The 20740-nt window shown below is 42.8% G+C and overlaps 1 protein-coding gene across 9 annotated transcripts in view; it reads left to right on the forward strand.

Annotated features, from left to right (window-relative positions):
* Positions 1-20333, forward strand: part of SLAMF6 (SLAM family member 6) — a 34726-nt gene extending 14393 nt beyond the window's left edge. The window contains exons 2-9 of one of the 9 annotated variants that reach the window (XR_007135479.1): positions 10221-10550; positions 14133-14396; positions 14881-15094; positions 15596-15637; positions 16921-17000; positions 17105-17235; positions 17783-18909; positions 19255-20123. Coding sequence is in view for 5 of the 9 variants with exons in the window: in XM_047784151.1 (XP_047640107.1) it covers positions 10221-10550; positions 14133-14396; positions 14881-15094; positions 15596-15637; positions 16921-17000; positions 17105-17235; positions 18835-18909; positions 19255-19266 (1148 nt within the window). In the remaining 4 variants the exon portion in view is untranslated. Of the gene's footprint in view, positions 1-10220; positions 10551-14132; positions 14397-14880; positions 15095-15595; positions 15815-16920; positions 17001-17104; positions 17236-17782; positions 18910-19254 lie in introns of those variants that run through there. The other 8 variants (XR_007135480.1, XM_047784151.1, XM_047784158.1 and 5 more) reach the window with 8 other exon arrangements.
* The last annotated feature ends 407 nt before the right edge of the window (positions 20334-20740 follow it).

Consider the following 20740-nt stretch of genomic DNA (forward strand, 5'->3'; position numbering starts at 1 on the left):
AAGAAAGAAAGAAAGAAAGAAAGAAAGAAAAAGAAAGGAAGGAAGGAAGGAGAAAGAAAGAAAGAAAGAAAGAAAGAAAGAAAGAAAGAAAGAAAGGAAGAAAGGAAGAAAGAAAGGAAGAAAGAAAGGAAGGAAAGGAGAGAAAAAGAAAGAAAGAAAAAGATTATCCAATAAATATTCTTTGAGCACCTACTGGATGCCTGGCACTGTTCTGGTTTCTGGGGCTACGCCATGAACAAAGTAGGCAAAAATTCCTGCCCTCATTTTAGCAGAGGAGACAAACTATAAACAAGATAAATAAGTAAAATCACATATTGGATAGTGATAAATGATAAGAAGGGAATAAATCAAGTGGGAAAAGGATATGAAACATTTCGGGGGGAAGGCAAGTGAGATTTCAGACAGGGTAGCAAAAAAAAGTTTACAAAGTTGGAGGAAGGCGGGAGCAGCCATGAAGAGGAAGGTGATTTTAATTTTGGACCAACCAATTTTAAGATGTTAGTGTGATATCCATGAGAAGATTTCCTGAAAGCAGCCAGAAATCTAGGACTAAAAGAAGAACCGGGCTGGAGGCTTAGAAATCACAGCATAGAAAGTGAAGCTAAGGAGAATAATGGAAGGAGGACAGAAACTTGGGAAATATGTATAAGATGCAGAAAGAGGAAGAAATGATTTATATATATATATATATATATATATATATATATATATACACACACACATACATATATATATACATATATATACACATATATATATATATATTTATATACATATACACACACACACATATGTTGCTATATATGCAGGAGTTCCCATTGTGGTTCAGCCGTAACTAACCCAACTAGTATCCAGGAGGACATGGGTTCAATCCCTGGCCTTGTTCAGTGGGTTAAGAATCCCACTGAGTGCTATGAGTTGCCACAAGCGTAGGTTGCAGATGCAGCTTGCAACCTGGTATTGCTGTGGCTGTGGCATGGGCTGGCCCTAACCTGGGAACATTCATATGCTGTGGGTGCAGCCCTAAAAAGACAAAAAAAAAAAAATTCATCTATATATTCCAGAACCTCTCCCTGGTCTAGGAGCAGAGACTCGTGTCTTCGTCTCTTTGCAAAACTGAACCCATCTCTAGAATTAAATGTTATTGGGGAATCTTGATATAATGCTGATTCTGGAATGGAGACAAAGAATATGCATTTAGGAGTTCCCGTCGTGGCACAGTGGTTAACGAATCCGACTAGGAACCATGAGGTTGCGGGTTCGATCCCTACCCTTGCTCAGTGGGTTAACGATCCGGCGTTGCCGTGAGCTGTGGTGTAGGTCGCAGACGCGGCTCGGATCCTGCGTTGCTGTGGCTCTGGCGTAGGCTGGCAGCTACAGCTCCGATTGGACCCCTGGCCTGGGAACCTCCATATGCCGCAGGAGCGGCCCAAGAAATGGCAAAAAGACCAAAAAAGAAAAAAAAGAATCTACATTTAAAATAAGCTACCATGTAACCCCAATGTTGCTCCATGAACCACATACATGAGACAGTCATATTCAACTTGGAAGGAGGAAGAAATAAGAACTAACTCTTTGAGACGCAGATGCAAGTATTCTGATGCCCAAGGGAGAACAGGGGTAGGAAATATATGTTCAGCCAATACATGGGGGCCAACCAAATGATTCTGAGGTTTTTAGTCAAAAAGTTGCAGGCTTTTCTGCTAAGAGATTGCAACCCAATAATTCCACTTCCCCCGAGCCGTGTTATCTACTTCTCACCAACCATCCACACCTTCAAATGTTTATGGTTGCTCGCCACAGGTAGAGAGGTGTTTTACATTTTGTCATTACCCTCAAGGACAGCTGTGTCTTTCCACTTCTCAGAATCTGCAGTCTGTCCCCACGGGACCACCAGCCTTCCATGCATTCCAGTTTTCAGTCTCTGACTCCAGATCTAGCCTCAGTTGTGTTACCATACACAATGATAATTTTTGCCTTTTTTTATTAAGGTGAAATTCACAAAACATAAAAGTAATTTTAAAGTGTGCAATTCAGTGACATTTAGTAAATTCACAAAGTTGGGCAACCATCACTTTTATTACTCCAAAACATTTCATTACCCCCAAAAGAATTTCACCACCTGTACTCATTAAGCAAACACTTCTCATGTCTTCTCTTTCTATCCACTTGTAAACACCAATCTGCTTTCTGTCTCCATGGGTTTACCTATTCTGGAGATTTCGTATGAATGAAATCATGCAATATGTGACTTTTTATGTCTGACTTCTTTAATTTAGTACAGTGTTTTCCAGGTCCATTCATGCTGTATCATGTATCGATACTTCATTCTTTTTATTGCTGAATAATATTCGACCATGGGTATATACCATATTTTATTTATCCACTCATTTATTCATGGGCATTTATGTTGTTTCCACCTCGACTCTTGAGAATAGTACCTCTATGAACCTTCTGTACAAGTATGTATTGGTGTACCTATTTTCAATTCTTCTAGGTATACACCCAAGAATGAAACTGCTACATCATATGGTAACACTTAATTTTTTGAGGAATCACTAAACAGTTTCCTACAGTGGCTACACCAGTTTATATTCCAACCAGCAATGTATAAGAATTCTAATTCTCCACATCTTTACCAATGTTTATTTATTTTTTTTATTATATTAATTGCCACTCTAGTAGATGGTTGTGATTCTGATTTGCATTTCCCTAACAACTAATGATATTGAGCATATGGGCTAATGATATTTCATGTGTTTATTGGCCACTCGTATGTTTTCTTTGGAGAAATATCTTTTCAATTCCTTTGCCCCTCTTTGTTGGAATATTTGTCTTTTGGTTTTGAGATGTAAGAGCTCTTTACTTTGAATCATAGATCCTTATCAGATAAACAATTTATGAATATTTTCTCCTATTCTGTGTTTTCTTTTTATTATGGTGATAATGTCCTTTGATGCACAAAAGTTTTTAATTCTGGTGAAGTTCAATTTATCTATTTTTTTTCTACGTCTCCTGCTTTTGGTGTCATATCTAAAAATCCATTCCCAAATCCAATCTGATAAAGATTTACCTCTGTTTCCTTATAAAAATTTTATATTTTTTTGCTTTTATAACTAAGCTATTAAAGTTTTCGAAATAATTTTTGCATAGGTGTGAGATAGGTGTTCAGATTCATTCTTTTGCTTACAGACATTGTGTTGTCCCATCACCATTTGTTGAAGGAGTCATTCTTTCCCCATGGAATGATCTTGGCACGCTTTTCAAAAATTAATTGTCAGGGAGTTCCCGTCGTGGCGCAGTGGTTAACGAATCCGACTAGGAACCATGAGGTCGCGGGTTCGATCCCTGCCCTTGCTCAGTGAGTTAAGGATCTGGAGTTGCCATGAGCTGTGGTGTAGGTCGCAGAGGCGGCTCGGATCCCGCGTTACTGTGGCTCAGGTGTAGGCCAGTGGCTGCAGCTCCGATTGGACCCCTGGCCTGGGAACCTCCATATGCCGCGGGAGCGACCCAAGAAACAGCTAAAAAAAAAAAATTAATTGTCATAAATGTATGATGGACTCTCAACTCAATTCCATATAGACATCTATATGCCTATCTTGATGCCAATAATGCACTAATGTGATTACTGCAGCTGTCTAAATTTCAAAATTGGGACATGCGAATTCTCCAATTTGGTTTTCTTTTCTTTTTTTTTTTTTTTTTTGCTTTTTAGGGCTGCATGTGCAGCATATGGAAGTTCCCAGGCTATGGGTTGAATTACAGCTGCAGCTGCTGGCCTACGCCACAGCTCATGGCAACACTGGATCCTTAACCCACTAAGCGAGGCCAGGGGTGAAACTGCATCCTCATGAATACCAGTTGGGTTCATTATCACTGAGCCCCAAAGGGAACTCCCAATTTTGTTTTTCTTTTTCAATATTGTTTTGGCTAGTTGTGAGTCCCTTACAAATTCAAATGAACTTGAGGATTGGCTTTTTTATTTGTGTAAATAAGTCGTGAAAGTCATTGGAATTTTGATAAAGATTGAATAGAATCTATAACTTGCTTTGAGTAGTATTGCCAAATAGTTTACCTTAAAACTGAGTCTTACAATCTATGAACATAAAATGTCTTTCCATTTATTTAGATATTTTTTAATTTCTTGTGGAAATGTTTCATTGTTTTCAGTGTATAAGACTTGAATCTCTTTGGTTAAATTATTTGTAGATATTTAATTTTTTGGACACTATTGTATATGGAATTGCTTTCTTAGTTTCCTTTTCAGATTGTTCATTGCTAGTGAAAATGCAGCAATGTTGTATTTTTGTAAATCAAAATTTTCGTAAATCGATCTTCTATTCCATAACATTGCTTAATTTGTTAGCTCTGATGACTTTTATGTGGATTCTTTATGATTTTCTACTTATGAATCATGTCATCTGTGAATATGAATAGTTTCACTTCCTTTTCAATTAAGATAACTTTTATTCTTTTTCTTGACTAATTGCTGTAACTAAAACTTACAGTATATTGTTAAATAGAAGTGATGGCATGGTTATCTTGTTCCTGGCCTTAGGTGAAAGGCTTTCAGCCATTCATTCTTTTTTTTTTTTCTTTTACTTATATCTTAACTGTATTTTTGTATTTTCCCAGTTTACTGAAAACGATCTTTTCTGACATTTATCCATTTGGGGAATTTTAGTTATCTCAAAGTACACAAAAATTACCTATATTTGCCCATAAACTAAGCACTAATAAAAAGAATACTTAACATAGCAATATTTAAGCATTCCAACATAAAAGAACTTTTTCCAACCTATAATTTTTTTTCCCACCTTAGCTAATCTATATTCAACGTTTGGATATATATATATATATATATATATATATATATATATGCAGATGCATCCCTCAAACTGACCATAAGATGAATCAGCACACAAATTCCTTCCTCGTGGATAGAACTCAAGTTCCAGAGGCAAAGTGGTTCAAATGGGAACAAAGGAGCTGACTTCCTTACAAAACAAACTAGACAGATGCAAACTAAGGAGTAGTAAGGAGGCTAATGATTAACCCACAAATCTTTCTCTTTCCGATCATGGAGCGCACACGCGTGCACTGCGAGCGTGAACTGACTCCTTTCTCCTCAGGCCCTTGCATCAGGAGGCAGCGCAGGAACTTTCAGCCATTCTTTTTTTTCTTGGTCTTTTTGCCTTTTCTAGGGCTGCTCCCGAGGCATATGGAGGTTCCCAGGCTAGGGGTCTAATCAGAGCTGTAGCTGCTGGCCTACACCGGAGCCACAGCAATGCGGGATCCAAGCCGCATCTGTGACCTACATCATAGCTCACCGCAAGGCCAGATCCTAAACCCACTGAGCGAAGCCAGGGATCGAACCCACAATGTCATGGTTCCTAGTCGGATTCGTTAATCACTGAGCCACAACAGGAACTCCTCAGCCATTCATTCTTGAGTAGAATGTTAGTTGTGGATTTTTCAGATGATTTTTATCAAACTGAGGATTTCCCTTCTATTCCTAGATTCTTAAGTGTAGAAGCCTGTTGGATTTTGTTAAATGCTTTTTTTCTTTGTCAACTGAGATGATCGTGTATCTTTTTTTCCTTAATTCTACTAACGTATTGCATTAATTAATTTTCATATGTTGAGTCACTCTTCCATTCCTAAAATAAATTCCAATTATCCATGGTGTATAATCTTTTTAATATGTTGCTGGATTCATTTTATTACTGTTTTGCTGAGGATTTTTTCATCAATATTCATAGAGATAGTGGTCCATAGTTGGGGGGGCGATGTATGTGTATGTGTGTGTATGATATCTTTGGCTGTGTTATCAGGGTAATACCGGCTTCATCAGATGAATTAGCAAGTGTTTTCTGGAGTTCCCACTGCGGCTCAGTGGTAATGAATCTGACTGTTATCCATGGACCCCGGTTCAGTCCCTGGCCTCATTCAGTGGGTCAAGGATCCAGTGTTGCCTTGAGCTGTGGTGTAGGCCAGCAGCTGTGGCTCCAATTTGACCCCTAGCCTGGGAACTTCCATATGCCGCAGGTGGGGTCCTAAAAAAAATTTTTTTAAAAATTTTTTACAAAAAAAAAAAATTTTTAAAAGAGAGAAAATGTTTTCTCCTCTCCTACTTTTTGGGAGGAATTTGAGAAGTATTGATGTTAATTATTCTTTAACTATTTGGTAGAATTCACCAGTGAAGTCATCAGGTACTGGGCTTTTCTTTGTCAGGTTTTTCATTAGTGATACAATCTCTTTACTTGTCATAGATCCTCTTAGATTTTTTATTTCTTCATAAGTCAGTCTTAGTAACCCATTTCTAGGAATTTGTCTTTTTCATCTAGGTTATCTAATTTGTTGTTATACAGTTATTCACAGTATTTTCTTACGACTGATTTTTATTTCTATAAGATCTGCAGTAATGTCTACTCTTTCTCATTTTTAAAATTTGAGTCTTCTCTATTTTTCTTAATTAATTTAGTTAACCGTATGTCAATCTTTCTGATCTTTTCAAAGAACCAATTTCCCCTATAAGCACAGTGTCGACTGCATCCTGTAAGTTTTGGTATGCTGTAGTTTCATTTTCACTCCTCCTACTCAAGATCTTACCCTATGTATCTCTTCCTCTCTCTACTAAATCTCTTGAGAAATCAGGCCCTACCCTTCTTCTGAACTCGTTTCATGCTGAGCTGAAGCAGCCACTATATCCCTCTTCCCTATAGAAAAGTCTAAGCCAGTCCCCTAGGTTAGATATCCCAAAGTTTCTCTGACATTTCCCTCCTTTTCATGATCAGTTCAGTCTCACCCGCTATCTTTATTCCTTCCCATTTCTCAAAAATATTCCATGTTTCTTAATACCTTCCCAAAAAAAAATGGTTCAGGTAATCATTCAAGACAATCTACATTCTGGAGTTCCCATCATGGCTCAGTAGTTAACAAATCTGACTAGCATCCATGAGGACGCAGGTTCGATCCCTGGCCTTGCTCAGTGGGTTAAGGATCCCGTGTTGCCGTGAGCCGTGGTGTAGGTCACAGACCCAGCTCAGATCCTGTGTGGCTGTGGCTGTGGCGTAGGCCGGCAGCTACAGCTCCAATTCAAACCCTAGCCTGGCAATCTCCATATGCCATGGGTGCATCCCTAAAAAGCCAAAAAAAAAAAAAGGCAATTTTACATTCTAATCTCAGCCTACTTAGTATTCCCTGAGTTCCCTGGGCCAGGTTATGGGGGCATAAAGCACTAATTAATGTATTACTCATGTTTTCAGAGTGACTGAGCCATGCAAACAAACACACTCCAAATTTCTGCTGAGTCAACATCTTCACCAGAGCACAGGCAGGACTGCAGCACCACCCCCATGCTCCAGGTGGTCCTCACTGACTTAGAAAGGATACTTCTCCTAGGCCCCCATATCAGCCTTCTGTTGCAGTCATTTGGGTGTCCTCCCAATTCTTAATCTCCTCTTTTGGTTCTAGTTGTGCAAATCTGCTGTCAGTGGAACTACTTAGAGGAGACCTCAATGCCCTGCAGAGAACAACAGTATTCAAGCCAAGGATGCTGACCCAGGACATTCCCAAAGCATCAGTGCTGGTTCCAGGCAGAGTAGAGAAAAGGGCCTTTTTGTACTTTCTGGGTCACACCACATCATCTGGGTCCCGAAGCAGCTCTCTAAGAGGAAATATTTATGCTGCAGACCTTACAGAGACAAAAAAGTGAGCCACTCAGACACCTGGGGGAAGAGCAATCCAGGCAGAAGGAATTACAAGTGTACAACCCTGACCTGTTCCAGGAATAGCCAGGCCAGGAGGGTGTGAGCAAAGTGAACAACGGGGGGAGTTATAGGATGTTAAGTCAAAGAGAGAAAAATGACCTTTTGGTCCTTATAGGCCATTATAATTATGTTGTTTTGTTTTTTGTTATTGTTTTATCCCCATTTAGTCTGACAAATATAACATGCAAAGAGAAAACTGTACAAATCCTAAGTGTCAGGTCAAAGAATGAACACATGTTAAGAAATGGCACATTATCAGCAGCCCAGAATACCTGTTTATGCTCCCTCCTACCCCCATCCCTCCCTCCTTCTCCCATCCCTCCCTCCTTCTCAAAGGTAACTCTATCCCAACTTTTAAAAGAATAGATTTGTTGGAGTTCCCATTGTGGCTCAGCAGTAATGAATCCAACACTAGTTGGAGGACACGGATTCTATCCCCGGCCTCGCTCAGCGGATTAAGGATCCAGCAGTGGAGTGAACTGTGGTATAGGTCGCAGACGCAGCTTGGGCCCTGAATTCCTGTGGCTGTGGTGTAGGCTGGCAGCTGCAGCTCTGATTCTGACCCCTAGCCTGGGAACTTCCATATGCCATGGGTGCAGCGCTAAAAAGACCAAAATAATAATAATAATAATAATTTGTTTTGGAGTTCCCATTGCGGCTCAGCAAGTTAAAGACCCAGCTTTATCTCTGTGATGATGCAGGTTCAATTCCTGGCCTCACTCAGTGGGTTAAGGGTCTGGCATTGCAAGCTGTGGCATAGTTTGCAGCTGAAGCTCTGATTCAACTCCTAGCCTGGGAATTTCCATATGCCGCAGGTGTAGCCCCAAGAAGAAGAAAAAATAAAATAAGTAAATAGATTTGTTTTGCCTGGTTTTTAGCTTTCAATAAATGGAAACTCACCATTGTATTCTATTTGTATTTGGGGTTTTTTTCAACTCAAGATTTTGCTTGTGATACTCACCCATGTGACTCCAAGAGGGACAAAGGAGCAAAATGACAATTAATAGCATGTTAAAATGCTGATGGGAAAGGTGTAGTAAGAGGGGGCATTGACGGCCCTGCTCATGTGATGAGCATGCTTATGACCATCTGAGAAAGAGAGGAAGTGTGAACTCACCCAGGAGATGGGTGTCAAGATCCCAAGAGACAGTTCCTCCTCTGCTCAGATCCCCTCCTTTGAACTAGAAGATCATGAGAAGGTTGAAGTTGTGGTAATGGTTACTTATACACTGATTCACTCAAACATTTCTAGATCCTACTTGGTGTCAGGAACAGTGCTGAGATATAAAGATAATTAAGGCATGGTCAGCTGGACAAACTAGTAAACAGAGCACCACAAAATACTGTAATAAATGCTAGGAATCTGGCAAATGATGCTAAGGAAGTATCTTCTTTAAGAATGATTGTGGAGTTCCCACTGTGGCACAATGGGATCAGTGGCATCTCTGCATCGATGGGATGCAGATTCGATCCCTGCCCAGCACACTTGGTTGAGGATCCAGTGTTGCTGCAGCTGCAGCTGCAGCACAGGTTGCAACTGCGACTCGGATCTCATCCCTGGCTAGGGAACTCCATATGCCTCTGGGTGGCAATGAAAAAAAAAAAAAGAAGAAGAATTGTGATTATTTCACTTTTTTTTTGCTCATACATTAACAGCTCTGTGATCTGCTCATGAGAGTACAGCCATTATATGTTATTACATTTATATTTATCAGTTTTTTATCCCCTCAGTTACTAGACTATTATCTTTTGGAACAGAAGAGATATCTTCTTGTATCATGAAAAGAGCACAAATTAGTTAGCATCAAAGTAGTTGGGTTTGAATCCTGTTATTCTTTAGCTGTGTAACCCTGGGGAAATTAGTTAACTTCTCTGTGCCTCAGTTCCTTGTCTATAAATAGACAATAATATTCATCATACCTGCTTCACAGAATTGTCAACATCAAATGAAATAACATATAAGAAGAACAGTAAATTCCTACTATTCATCCTCTAATCCTGCAACCCTACTATGCTGAACACAGTAGGTATTTAGAAAATGTCGAGCTTTAATTATATTTCATCAGCAAAGACTTGTGGGCCTTGGAGTCCGTGCCAGGGAGTTGATGTGGTTGTTCTTCTCCATCTCACGCACTCATAACTCAGAAACTGGGGTTGGACAGTGTGGCCATGACCTAGGAGTGACCAACCAATGTGGGAGGGTAGATCGGCCAGGATCATCTGGACCAACTACCCAATAACCAAGAGTGGTAGACATTTGTCAGACTCTGTGATTGTCCATTTCAACATGTCCATTTCAACACTTCTCCTAACTCTTTCCCTCTTCCTCATATCCCTGGACTTCTGTATCAGAGAGCTCCGACGGATTGGCAGAATAAGGAGAAAGGGTTGGGGGTGGGCAGGAGATGGGCAGGGAAAGTTATAGGAGTTTCCTTTCTGTGCTTGCAGGGAATACAGTTTCACAAACCAGCTCAACCCCACTGATTGTGAACGGGACCCTGGGGGAGTCAGTAACTCTACCCCTGAAGTTCCCTGAAGAAGAGAAGATCATGTCCATCACCTGGCTTCACGATGGAAAATCTATCATCTTCATACGGCCAAATAAGGCACAAAGTCCACTAATACACGTAACTGATCCAAAACAGAGCAATCGATTGAACGTCACCAAGTCCTACTCTCTGCAACTCAGCAACCTGACAACGGCAGACACAGGATCTTACACCGCCCAGATAACCACAACCTCCGTAGTGTTTTACAGTTATTATCTGAGGATCTTCAGTGAGTCAAAGCTTGGGGTTTAATTATGTATGGACTAAAAAAACAATACATTTCAATCCTATATGACTGCAGGTGTACACTATAGCCTAGTGGTAAAAAGCATGGCATTTGGAGCTAGTTCGAGGTCTAGCAGGAAAATAGTTCAATGGTATTGCACAGAAGTTAGTGACAGAGCTGAGATTAGAACCTAAGTCTTGTGACTCCTAGACCCTGTACCAGGATCCATCACACTTGAGACAACTTTCTTCTGCCGCTATTTAGAAGACCAAGCACGACTTCTTCTGCAACAACCACACTCCTGAGGTTCATTGCCAATGCCTTCTCATGGCCTTTTAGGGTACCACTCCTTCAAAGACACATACACAAAGAGATGTGTAAGCTACACCAACATATTTTACAATATTGCAAAGAAATTTTTAGATATAAATTATATAGATTTTTTAACAAATTGACCAGGCAAAGGATGGCAACAATTTGATCTTTTAGGCCAATATCAATTAATTGGGTGTAACTGCTTAGGGTTCAGTGTTAAGAAAGAAGTTAGAGTCATGTTAAGTTTATTCACTGAGTCAACAATATTTGTTAACCACAGACAATGTACAAGACACTGTTTTAGGCACTGAAATACATCAGTGAGCAAAGATCCTTGCCCTCATGGAGCTGACATTCTGGGTGGAGAAAATGGGGATAATAATAAACAATAGACATAATATATAAACAAATGACACAGTACGTAAGCCATTAGTGCTATGAAGAAAAGAGTAACAGATCAGCATAGGGGGAAGTTCCCTTTGCGGCTCAGTGGAAACAAACCCAACTAGTATCTGCGAGGATGCAGGTTTGATCCCTGCCCTCACTCTGTGGGTTAAGGATCCAGCATTGCTGTGAGCTGTGGTGTAGGTCGCAGATGTGGCTCAGATCTGGTGTTGCTGTGGCATAGGCATAAGCAGCAGCTGTACCTCCAAATTCGACCCCTAGCCTGGGAACTTTCATATACCACAACTGTGGCCCTATTAAAAGAAAAAAAAAAAAAAAAAAAAAGACCAGCATAAGGAATATGGAGCATCAGGAGTGCCAGAGAGCAGAGGTCCATTTTAAATGGAATGGTCATAATAGGCTTCATTGAGAAGATGACATATGAGCCAAGACTCTTTTACCTGTTAGAGGTAAAAGTGAGCCATGCAGACATCTGGATGAAAAACCATCCAGCACAGGCACTCCCGTGCATCTGGCAGCCTCAAGGAACATCAAGGAGATTAATTATTAAGGAGCAGAGTGAGGAGGACAGTTGACAGGAAATGAGATCAGTCAGGAAGCAAGGGGCCATGTCACATAAGGCCCTGAGAGCCATCACCAGGACTTTGGCTTATGCCCCTGGTGACTGGAGGGTTTTGCAGAGAAGTAATACAATTTGACTTACTTGTTTAAATGATACCTTTGGTTGTTCTATTGACAACAGGCCTCAAGGGACAGTGGAAGTCACTGCCAAGTTCCCTTGTGGCTCAGCAGTAATGAGCCCAACTAGTATCCATGTGGATTCAGGTTCAATCCCTGGCCTCATTCAGTAAGTTAAAGATCCAGCACTGCTGTGAGCTGTGGTGTAGGTTGCGGATGCATCTCGGTTCTCGCATTGCTATAGCTGTGGCATAGGCCAGCAGCTGCAGCTCTGATTCAATCCCTAGCCTGGGAACTTCCATATGCCACAAACGTAACCCTAAAAAGCAAAAAAAAAAAAAAAAAAAAAAAGACTGGAAGCCATGGACCAATTAGGAAGCCTTTGCAATAATCCAAGCAAGAGATAATGCTGGTTTATACCATAGGACAGCAGTGGAGGTGGTGAGAAGTGGTTGAATTCTGGATATATTTTGGAGGTAAAGCCAGTAAGATTTCCTGATGTGGGAATATGAGATGAAAAGATGAGTCAGGAGTGCCTCCAGGGCTTTTGGCTGGGGCAACTATGCAGTTGTCAACTAAGATGGAATTCAGAAGCTGCAGATTGAAAAGGTCTTGGAGAGGAAAACAGGAGTCCTTGTGAACACGTTGAGTTGAAGATACACATGGAAGATATACATATCCAAATGGAAATGTCAAGTAGGTAATTATATATTCATCAAGTGGAGAAAAGTATCAAGATAAATTTTTGAGATCAGCAATGAACATTGGCTGAAGAAGATGTAATATTCATGCCAAATATTTGCCATTGCCATGCTATGCGCTATCTCATTTAACCCTTATACTTACCCCAGAAGGAGATATTATCGCCCAGTTTTACAAATGAAGAAGTTGAGGCACAGAGAGATTACAATTTGTGCATAGTTGTGTAGCCAATAAATGACAAAGCCACAATTCTAACCCAGGTCTTCCTAACTCCAAATCCAATGCTCTTGCCATTACATAAAAATTATTTTCTAGCACCACCTCTACTCAGCTAAGCTTATAGCATTAGTCAGTCCCTTCTAATCAGATGGTTGGAGTCATTCTGTTCTCTATTGGGTCAGCTTAATTTCAACCCTCAGGCTAATTCTAGGTCAGTAGTCTTTTCTGTACTGTTTCTACGTCCCCATTGATTCAGAGCTGCTGACACTTTACAAGGTAATACTTTCTGGTCTCTGCTTTCAGAAATTTCTGCTTCATATGTACTCTAAAATGCTCAAATATATTGCATTTCTCTGTTCCACAGAATTGCTTGCTTGCTTTCTCAATTTCTTCACTTCTTCTTTACTAATTCTTTAGTTCTCAATATTTCTTTTCCTGACTTGCTGACACTCTGCATTAAGGTCTCCTTGTCATCATTTGAGAACCAAAATTTCCATAGATGTGTGGGAAATAGAGTTCCCCAAGGAAGTTAAGCTTCTGTCTTCTACCCCAGCTATGAATTCCGATGATGGAAGAAACAGGGCTCTTGTGCCTGGGCTTCTGGTTTCTGACCAGGCTAAGGTAGGGCTGGCCCTTAGCTTGGTCTCCAAATGTTCTTTACACAATAGGCAGTGAACTAGGGCTAGAAAGGACCCTGAGAATAAACTGGAGTTCAGATTTTTTTTTTTGTCTTTTTGCTATTTCTTGGGCCGCCCCTGAGGCATGTGGAGGTTTCCCAGGCTAGGGGTCGAATCGGAGCCATAGCCACCGGCCTATGCCAGAGCCACAGCAACGCAGGATCCGAGCCGCGTCTGCAACCTACACCACAGCTCACGGCAACGCTGGATCGTTAACCCACTGAGCAAGGGCAGGGACTGAACCCGCAACCTCATGGTTCCTAGTCGGATTCGTTAACCACTGCGCCACGACGGGAACTCCTGGAGTTCAAAATTTTTAAATGATCAGCCCCAAATCACCCAACTAGTTGGTGTCAACTCCAGTCTTTCCCTTCCCACTTCTCCCACTGGCTACTCTGTCTCATACTGATGTCCCTCATCATTTGGTCACCCCTGACCTCAGTCCCACCCATTAGGCAGTACACACAGGCTTATTTATAGAGCACAGAGCAGTGTGAGGGGGAATACAGAAACAATGAGGTGAGGGATACTATTCGCAGAGGGCTGAGCCAGGCCATCTGTCCTAAATCTGCCCCTTCTCTGCACACAGGACGGCTGGGGAACCTTCAGGTTGTCACTCTCACTGAAAGGTCTAGGAATGAGACCTGTGTGATCCACCTGACCTGCTCCGTGGAGGATCCAAATGATAACGTCTCATTCAGCTGGCAGGTCTCAGGAAGCATGCTTCCAAGTGAAGCAAACCTCACCGTCTCCTGGGACCCCAAGAATTTCAGAGACGAGACCTACATGTGCATAGCTGAGAATCCTGTCAGCAATGCCTCCTCCTCTGTCTCTGTCCAGAGCCTCTGCAAAGGTAACCGTCTGTCTCAGGTCTCTCACAGCATCTTGAACAGCTGTGGGTGCTGTATCCCTTGCGCTCTCCAAGATTCCCAAAATAGCTGCCCAAAGGGAGGCAGCCAAGGGATGCTGGGAGAGGACAGACACCCTCGGGAGCTCTGTGCCTCCCACTCCCCACCCAGAGGTTCGTCCTTCCCTCCCTCTCCACCAACCCTTTTTCCAGCCCACTCAGAGCCCCAGAGCCAAGTCCTTGGGAAAGCAAGATTGCTTCCTCCACCCCACCCCACCCCCAGCTCTACCAGGCTTCTCTCTGCCCTGTCTGGCACATGGGACTCCCTCTCTCAGAAAGCCTGCCCAGACCCCCAGGCCCTCCAGGTATTGATGAACCCACTCAGCCCCCAAAGGTGGCCTAGAAGACTTAGCGCAGTCAAGGCTCTAAGGAAAACACTTGGCCTCACTCGATGTGTCTCAAGTACAACTTCTTTTTTTTTTCTTTTCAGGTGTTATTAATGCAAAAAATGTACTCCTGGACACCAGATGGTTTATAATGGTGGTTCCTTTGATATGTATAGTCATCTTTGCCTGCTTGTGTGTTCGGAGGAAAAAATTCGCAGGTTTCCTTTCTTCCTACTTGTTTCTTCTCCAAGATTCCAGAGACGTAGAGTCTGGGGCCTCCATAAGATGCTGTCTGGGAGTTCCCAACATGACTCAGCGGTAACGAACCTGACTAGGATCCATGAGGATTCAGGTTTGATCCCTGACCTCTCTCAGTGGATTAAGAATCCAGTGTTGCCGTGAGCTTTGGTGTAGGTCGCAGACGCAGCTCGGATTCCACGTTGCTGTGGCTGTGGCGTAGGCCGCGGCTGCAGCTCCAATTCACCCCCTAGCCTGGGAACTTCCATATGCGGCAGGCGTGGCCCCAAAAAAAGACAAAAATAAATCTGTCTTGTGGAAGACAGATAAAGGGAAGGTGTATGCAAACCCTGGCTCAGCTAGTTCCCTGGGACAACACCTGGGTTGTGAATACACACATGATAATCTCCTAAGGAAGGCATCCTACTCTTAAATTCAGGACCCAACCTCCGGGCCTGCCTGCCCTTCCCTTTGCGGTCCCCTTTCATGACATCCTCTAGAGTGACATCTATTTGGGGATAGGGGGTAGAAGGCTTATCTCACAACATTCACAATTTCAATTTCCCTGATTTTATTTTTCAGATGTCCTTCATTTCCCTGCTCAGCAAACCCAAGGAGCTGGTGGTGAGCTTCCAGCCTCTGAACTCCCAATCATAAAACAGATGGGAAGGCCCAAATGGAAAAGAACGGGGGCTGGTCAGAGGGTTAGATAATGAAAGAGGAGGGAGTCTGAACGTCATGACTCAGATGGACCAGAAGATACAAGGGGAGCTGACCCATTACTGTGCAAGTTTGTCCCCTGTGAGACCTACAGGGTCCCTTGCAAGAATGCAAAGTGGTCACTCATGCAATTTCTTAGAGTGGGATTAGGGTCATTCCCCACTCTGCTGATGGAGAGACTACATGCCAGTGACAGGGCTCATGGCCTGTCCATTACCAGCAGCCGAAAGACAGGATTAGAAGCATCAAAGGTCCAAAGACAAACAGCCTGACTCCATCCCTCTATTCAGCCAGGGTCTGGGCATTGAGTAGATATCATCAAAAGAGAAAGTATGATATAGAGACAGGAACATGGGCTCTGGACTCACATTGGGATCAGTCTCAATTCATGAGTGAGAGATAGGTGACTTCAGGTACAGGGCATAAGGCTTGGAGTCAGAAGGCATGCATTCAAATTCCTGTCCCATCGCTTCCTGCGTGACTGCACCAAATCAGTAAAATTTTCTGAGCCTCCTTTTCCTCATCTCTAATATAATCAACCTAAGAAGCTACGAAAGCTATGAAAACTTTAATAGTTTTCTCTGGCTCCACTATGCTAGAGCAAGTTTCCCTAGCTCTTGTGTAGGCAGTGCTATTTGGCCCCAGAATCTTCCCTTCCTATGAATCCAGAGGAAGCCTAAAGCCTTAGGGTAGCTCAAGACCATGTGCCCCCCAAGAGATGAGGTCAGAAATAGATCACATGGCTGAGAGGATTCTGGTTCAACCTGGAATTCCAAATACTGTCAAAAATAAATGAACCCCTGGAGTTCCTATTGCGGCACAGTGGAAATTAATCTAACTAGTATCCATGAGGACATGGGTTCAATCCCTGGCCTCGCCCAGTAGGTTAAGGATCTGGAGTTGCTGTGTGCTGTGGTGTAGGTCACAGATGTGGCTCAGGTCCCACATTGCTGTGGCTGTGGCATTAGGCCAACGGCTAAAGCTCTGATTTGACCCCTAGCCTGGGAATTTCCCTATGCCATGGGTGCGGCCCTAAAAAGCAAATAAATACCTAAATGAACCCTAAGGAAGGGCAATGCCTTGAACAACTGCCTATTTGGGGTCAGAGAGTGGCCTGGAGTAGACAGGGCCCTGGGAGAGTAGACCAGAGTCCTTCAACCACTGAATGTGCCTTCCTGTGTTAACAGCAGAGACCGTGAGGAACTTAGACTATGCTTCCTTCTCTCCCGGGAACACTGTCTATGCTCAGGTCACCCATGCAAATCAGGTGAGTACTTTTAGGTTTCTACTCCATCATGGTCATCATTTTTACAGTCATTATTCATGAACTTGTCACCACAATCATCTAAGTCCAAATGATGTTCACAACAGCAAACTTGAAGACAGCGACAAGAGCTACAGAGTTGTGTGTGAGATCTTTCTGGACCCCACTGTTCTCACCCCTGTGGAATGTTTACTCATGCTCTGCCTTACATCACTTAATCTACCTACTTAATGCATCAGTAAGTCTTGTCCCTTCAGCTTAATAAGGGAAAATTATATCTCCCTCCCTCTTCCTCAAAGTCTTAGTGTGATGCTCAGTAAATAGTTGCTGGGTGGATCAGAGTTCAATTAAGTTTGAGAGCTCCCAGCAGGGGGGCTTCTCATCCTGGATATAGGGGAAATAGGGAAGCTCAGAAGAGTCTCTCAAGGGAGTTCCCGTCATGGCTCAGCAGCTAACAAACCCGACTAGGATCCATGAGGATGCAGGTTTGATCCCTGGCCTTGCTCAGTGGGTTAAGGACCCAGTGTTGCCATGAGCTATGGTGTAAGTCACAGACATGGCTCAGATCCTGCATTGCTGTGGCTGTGGTGTAGGCCAGCAGCTGCAGTTCAGATTCGACGCCTGGCCTGGGAACTTCCATATTCCTTGGGTTTGACCCTTAAAAAAAAGACAAAAGAAAAAAAAAAGAGTCTCTCAGAGGGAAAGAAGGCTAAAAATTTGCAATTCTTCTGTAGTAGAGGACCCTAAAGTCTTGAGTAACGCTCAACTCATCCCCTCCCCTCTAGCAACATAACAGGATGGTCTTGGTCAGTCATCTGGAACTCCTCATCGTGCATCAGTAATTCCCCCAACAACCCCAAAATAAAGCACCTGCAGGTGGTACATTTCTAAAGAACAGTACACATCCTGGGAGGTTAGTTTCCATGTCTTCAGAAAAACAAGTCACGAGAGCCCAGCATTCCTCAACTGCCAGAAGCACTCATCTGGCTAGAAATCTTGGATTCCACCAGCAAATCAACCCCTCCCCAGGTCCCTCGCAGGTATTTGCAAGGTAGGCTCCTTGAAGATAGCACATAAGAAAAGGTACTCTCACTTCATATATTTCAATTGCCTTTCCAATGTCCTCTTGAAGACCAGATGAACCATTGTCAGGAAACCAAGGGACTAATCTCCAGCACATTTACTTGTTTTAAAGCAAAACATGATACTCTGGCGAGTTTCAGAGGTTTGAGGATACCCTAAATATTCCCTAATTCATTTTTTAAAATGCCAAAAACTATGGGCATGGGGGGGGACTTCTGTTATTGCTGGACTTTTATTGTAAGGAGAGTCATTCTTAAAGTATTCCTACTCCACCAGTTCCCCATGCTTGAGGAGACCCCAATAACCTGATGACCAGGCAATTAGAATCACAGGCAATACCTCCAGTTATAGGTAGCAAAGATCTGAGACAAAAGTTGTCATACAATAACCAACTGGTGTGTGGATTAGTTCTTCAAAATGGAAGAAGGAGAGTAGAGTTGGACATGGGACAAGATTGTTTTCTTCCCTTCACACCACCTGCCAACAACGTCACCCTTCTGTCTTTCTCTGGTTCTTGAGCCCACCAGTTGACTGGAGTGTTGTGCTTCTGTTTGGGGCTCAGGAAAGGTGACTAATCCTTCACAGATAGAAGAGCTGGTGCTTGGTGTCCAGCTCCTCTTGCCAATCACTCCCTAGCCTTCCTCCTGAAGAACCTTGACATCATTCCTCTTTTGTCACACTGCCTTTCCTGGGAATGTATGTACACAAGAGTCCATGTCTCTGTGTGAACCAAATGGGAATGATTGTTTTACAGGAAAGAGGAACCCTAACACGTTTGAAAAATAATGACTCCACCACAATTTACACTGAAGTTCATCAGTCTGGAGAGGTAAGCCCATGGTTTCCCCCCTTCTTACATTCTTACCTCTCTCTGCAGACCTTTGACTTAACAAATATAGGTATAAAAGTGTCGATTTACAGATGCACCAATACCAGAAGAACACCAAAAGTCTCAGGACATCCCCAAAATAAATCTGAGAAGCTGTCTTGTATTAGGATCACCACTTACAATTGAGTTTTTAACCTACTTGTTTTTTGAATTGAATCCTGCCTGTGCTTTCAATATCCCTATCTGCCTACTTATGCTTTCCAGACCTCCTCGATATCCATGAGGAGTGGCCTGAAGCGCTGGTCCCTATTGACCTAGTTTATTTTTCTCCTTTTCCTATTACAGAAAGCCCTCTGAACCCAGGCCAGCTGCCCTCCACAATGTCACGTAAGGTGCTAAAAGGCCTCCAAAGAATTCAGGAACGACACATCTTCTCCTGATCCCATGAGAAAGGACAGAGCTTGGTTTCTGCCTGGCAACAGAATTTGAATATCTAGGAGTATCGCTCCCACTCCTTCAGATTTGAACCTACTTACTGAGGTCAAATATGTAGGGAATAACATCATTTCCAGCATATGACCCAGATAACATTTTCTAATCTGCTCCAGGACATACAGCAGAAACCATGCCCAGATATTGACTTTCTCTTTGGTAACTCATCGAATGGAGTCACGATTGGCAGAGAGATTACAATTCAGAAGACAACCACCTCTGTCCTTTTAGAAAGCAGCAGGATTGTGATTCTCCTGGGAGAGAGTACTGTGTGTTGTTTACGTGTGTTTTCTCTGGAGTTAACCAGGCCCATGTTCTCATACATCCTCGTGTGTCATTTACTAGACACGCCTCAGGGGACATGTTACTAACCTCTTGGAGCTCTGGTCTCCTAGACTGAAAAAGGAGGGTAGTAGTACATCAGCCCTGTTACTCACACCGGGAACCAAGGTTTCAACTTCTCTATAACCAAGCCCTTTGGACTCTACCTCCAACTAGTGGACCTCTCCACTTTTCTGCACATCTTCAACCAAGTTGTATATACAGGCAGCATCCTCACAACCTGGACTGCTACAATAAGCGCCAAGCAACTCTCTACAACTTTTGCTCTTGGTTCCCTCCAATCAAGGCTCTACGATACAGCTAAAGTAATATTTTTAATATAAATCGGATCCTTGGAGTTCCTGTTGTGGCTCAGAGGTAATGAACCTGACTAGTATCCATGAGGACACGGGTTCAATCCCTGGCCCTGATCAGTAGGTCAGGGATCCAGTGCTACTGTGAGCTGTGGTGTAGGTTGCAGACGTGACTCAGATCCTGCATTGCTGTGGCATAGGCTGGCAGTCACAGCTCCAATTCAACCCCTAGCCTGGGAGCTTTCATACACCGTGGGTGTGGCCCTAAAAAATAAAATTAAAAAAAAATTGAATCCTTCACTTGTCTGCTTAAAATTCTGCAAGACTTTCCAGTACACTCAGATTAAAACTTGAGTCTACATGGTTCTGGAGGGTCTAGCCCATCTATCTCCAGCCCCAGCTAGTATCACTCCCCCCACCCTGCCTTTGTTTGTTTGTTTGTTGTTGTTTTAAGGGGTGTTTTTGTTTTTGTTTTTGTTTTTTTGGTTTTTGGACCATGCCTGGCATGGAGAAGATCCTGGGCCAGAGATCAAACCAGTGCCAAAACAGTGACCCAAGTTACAGCAGTGGCCAAGCTGGATCCTTAACCCAGGCCACCAGGGAACTCCACCCCCCACTATCCTTATTTAGACTCCCCAGTCTCCTTTCAGCTCCCCTATTAGAGGAAACATTTTGCTATGTTAGAGTTATTTACATCTTCCTCA

The sequence above is a fragment of the Phacochoerus africanus genome, chromosome 6, assembly GCF_016906955.1.
Source record: "Phacochoerus africanus isolate WHEZ1 chromosome 6, ROS_Pafr_v1, whole genome shotgun sequence".
Classification (NCBI taxonomy): Eukaryota; Metazoa; Chordata; class Mammalia; order Artiodactyla; family Suidae; genus Phacochoerus; species Phacochoerus africanus.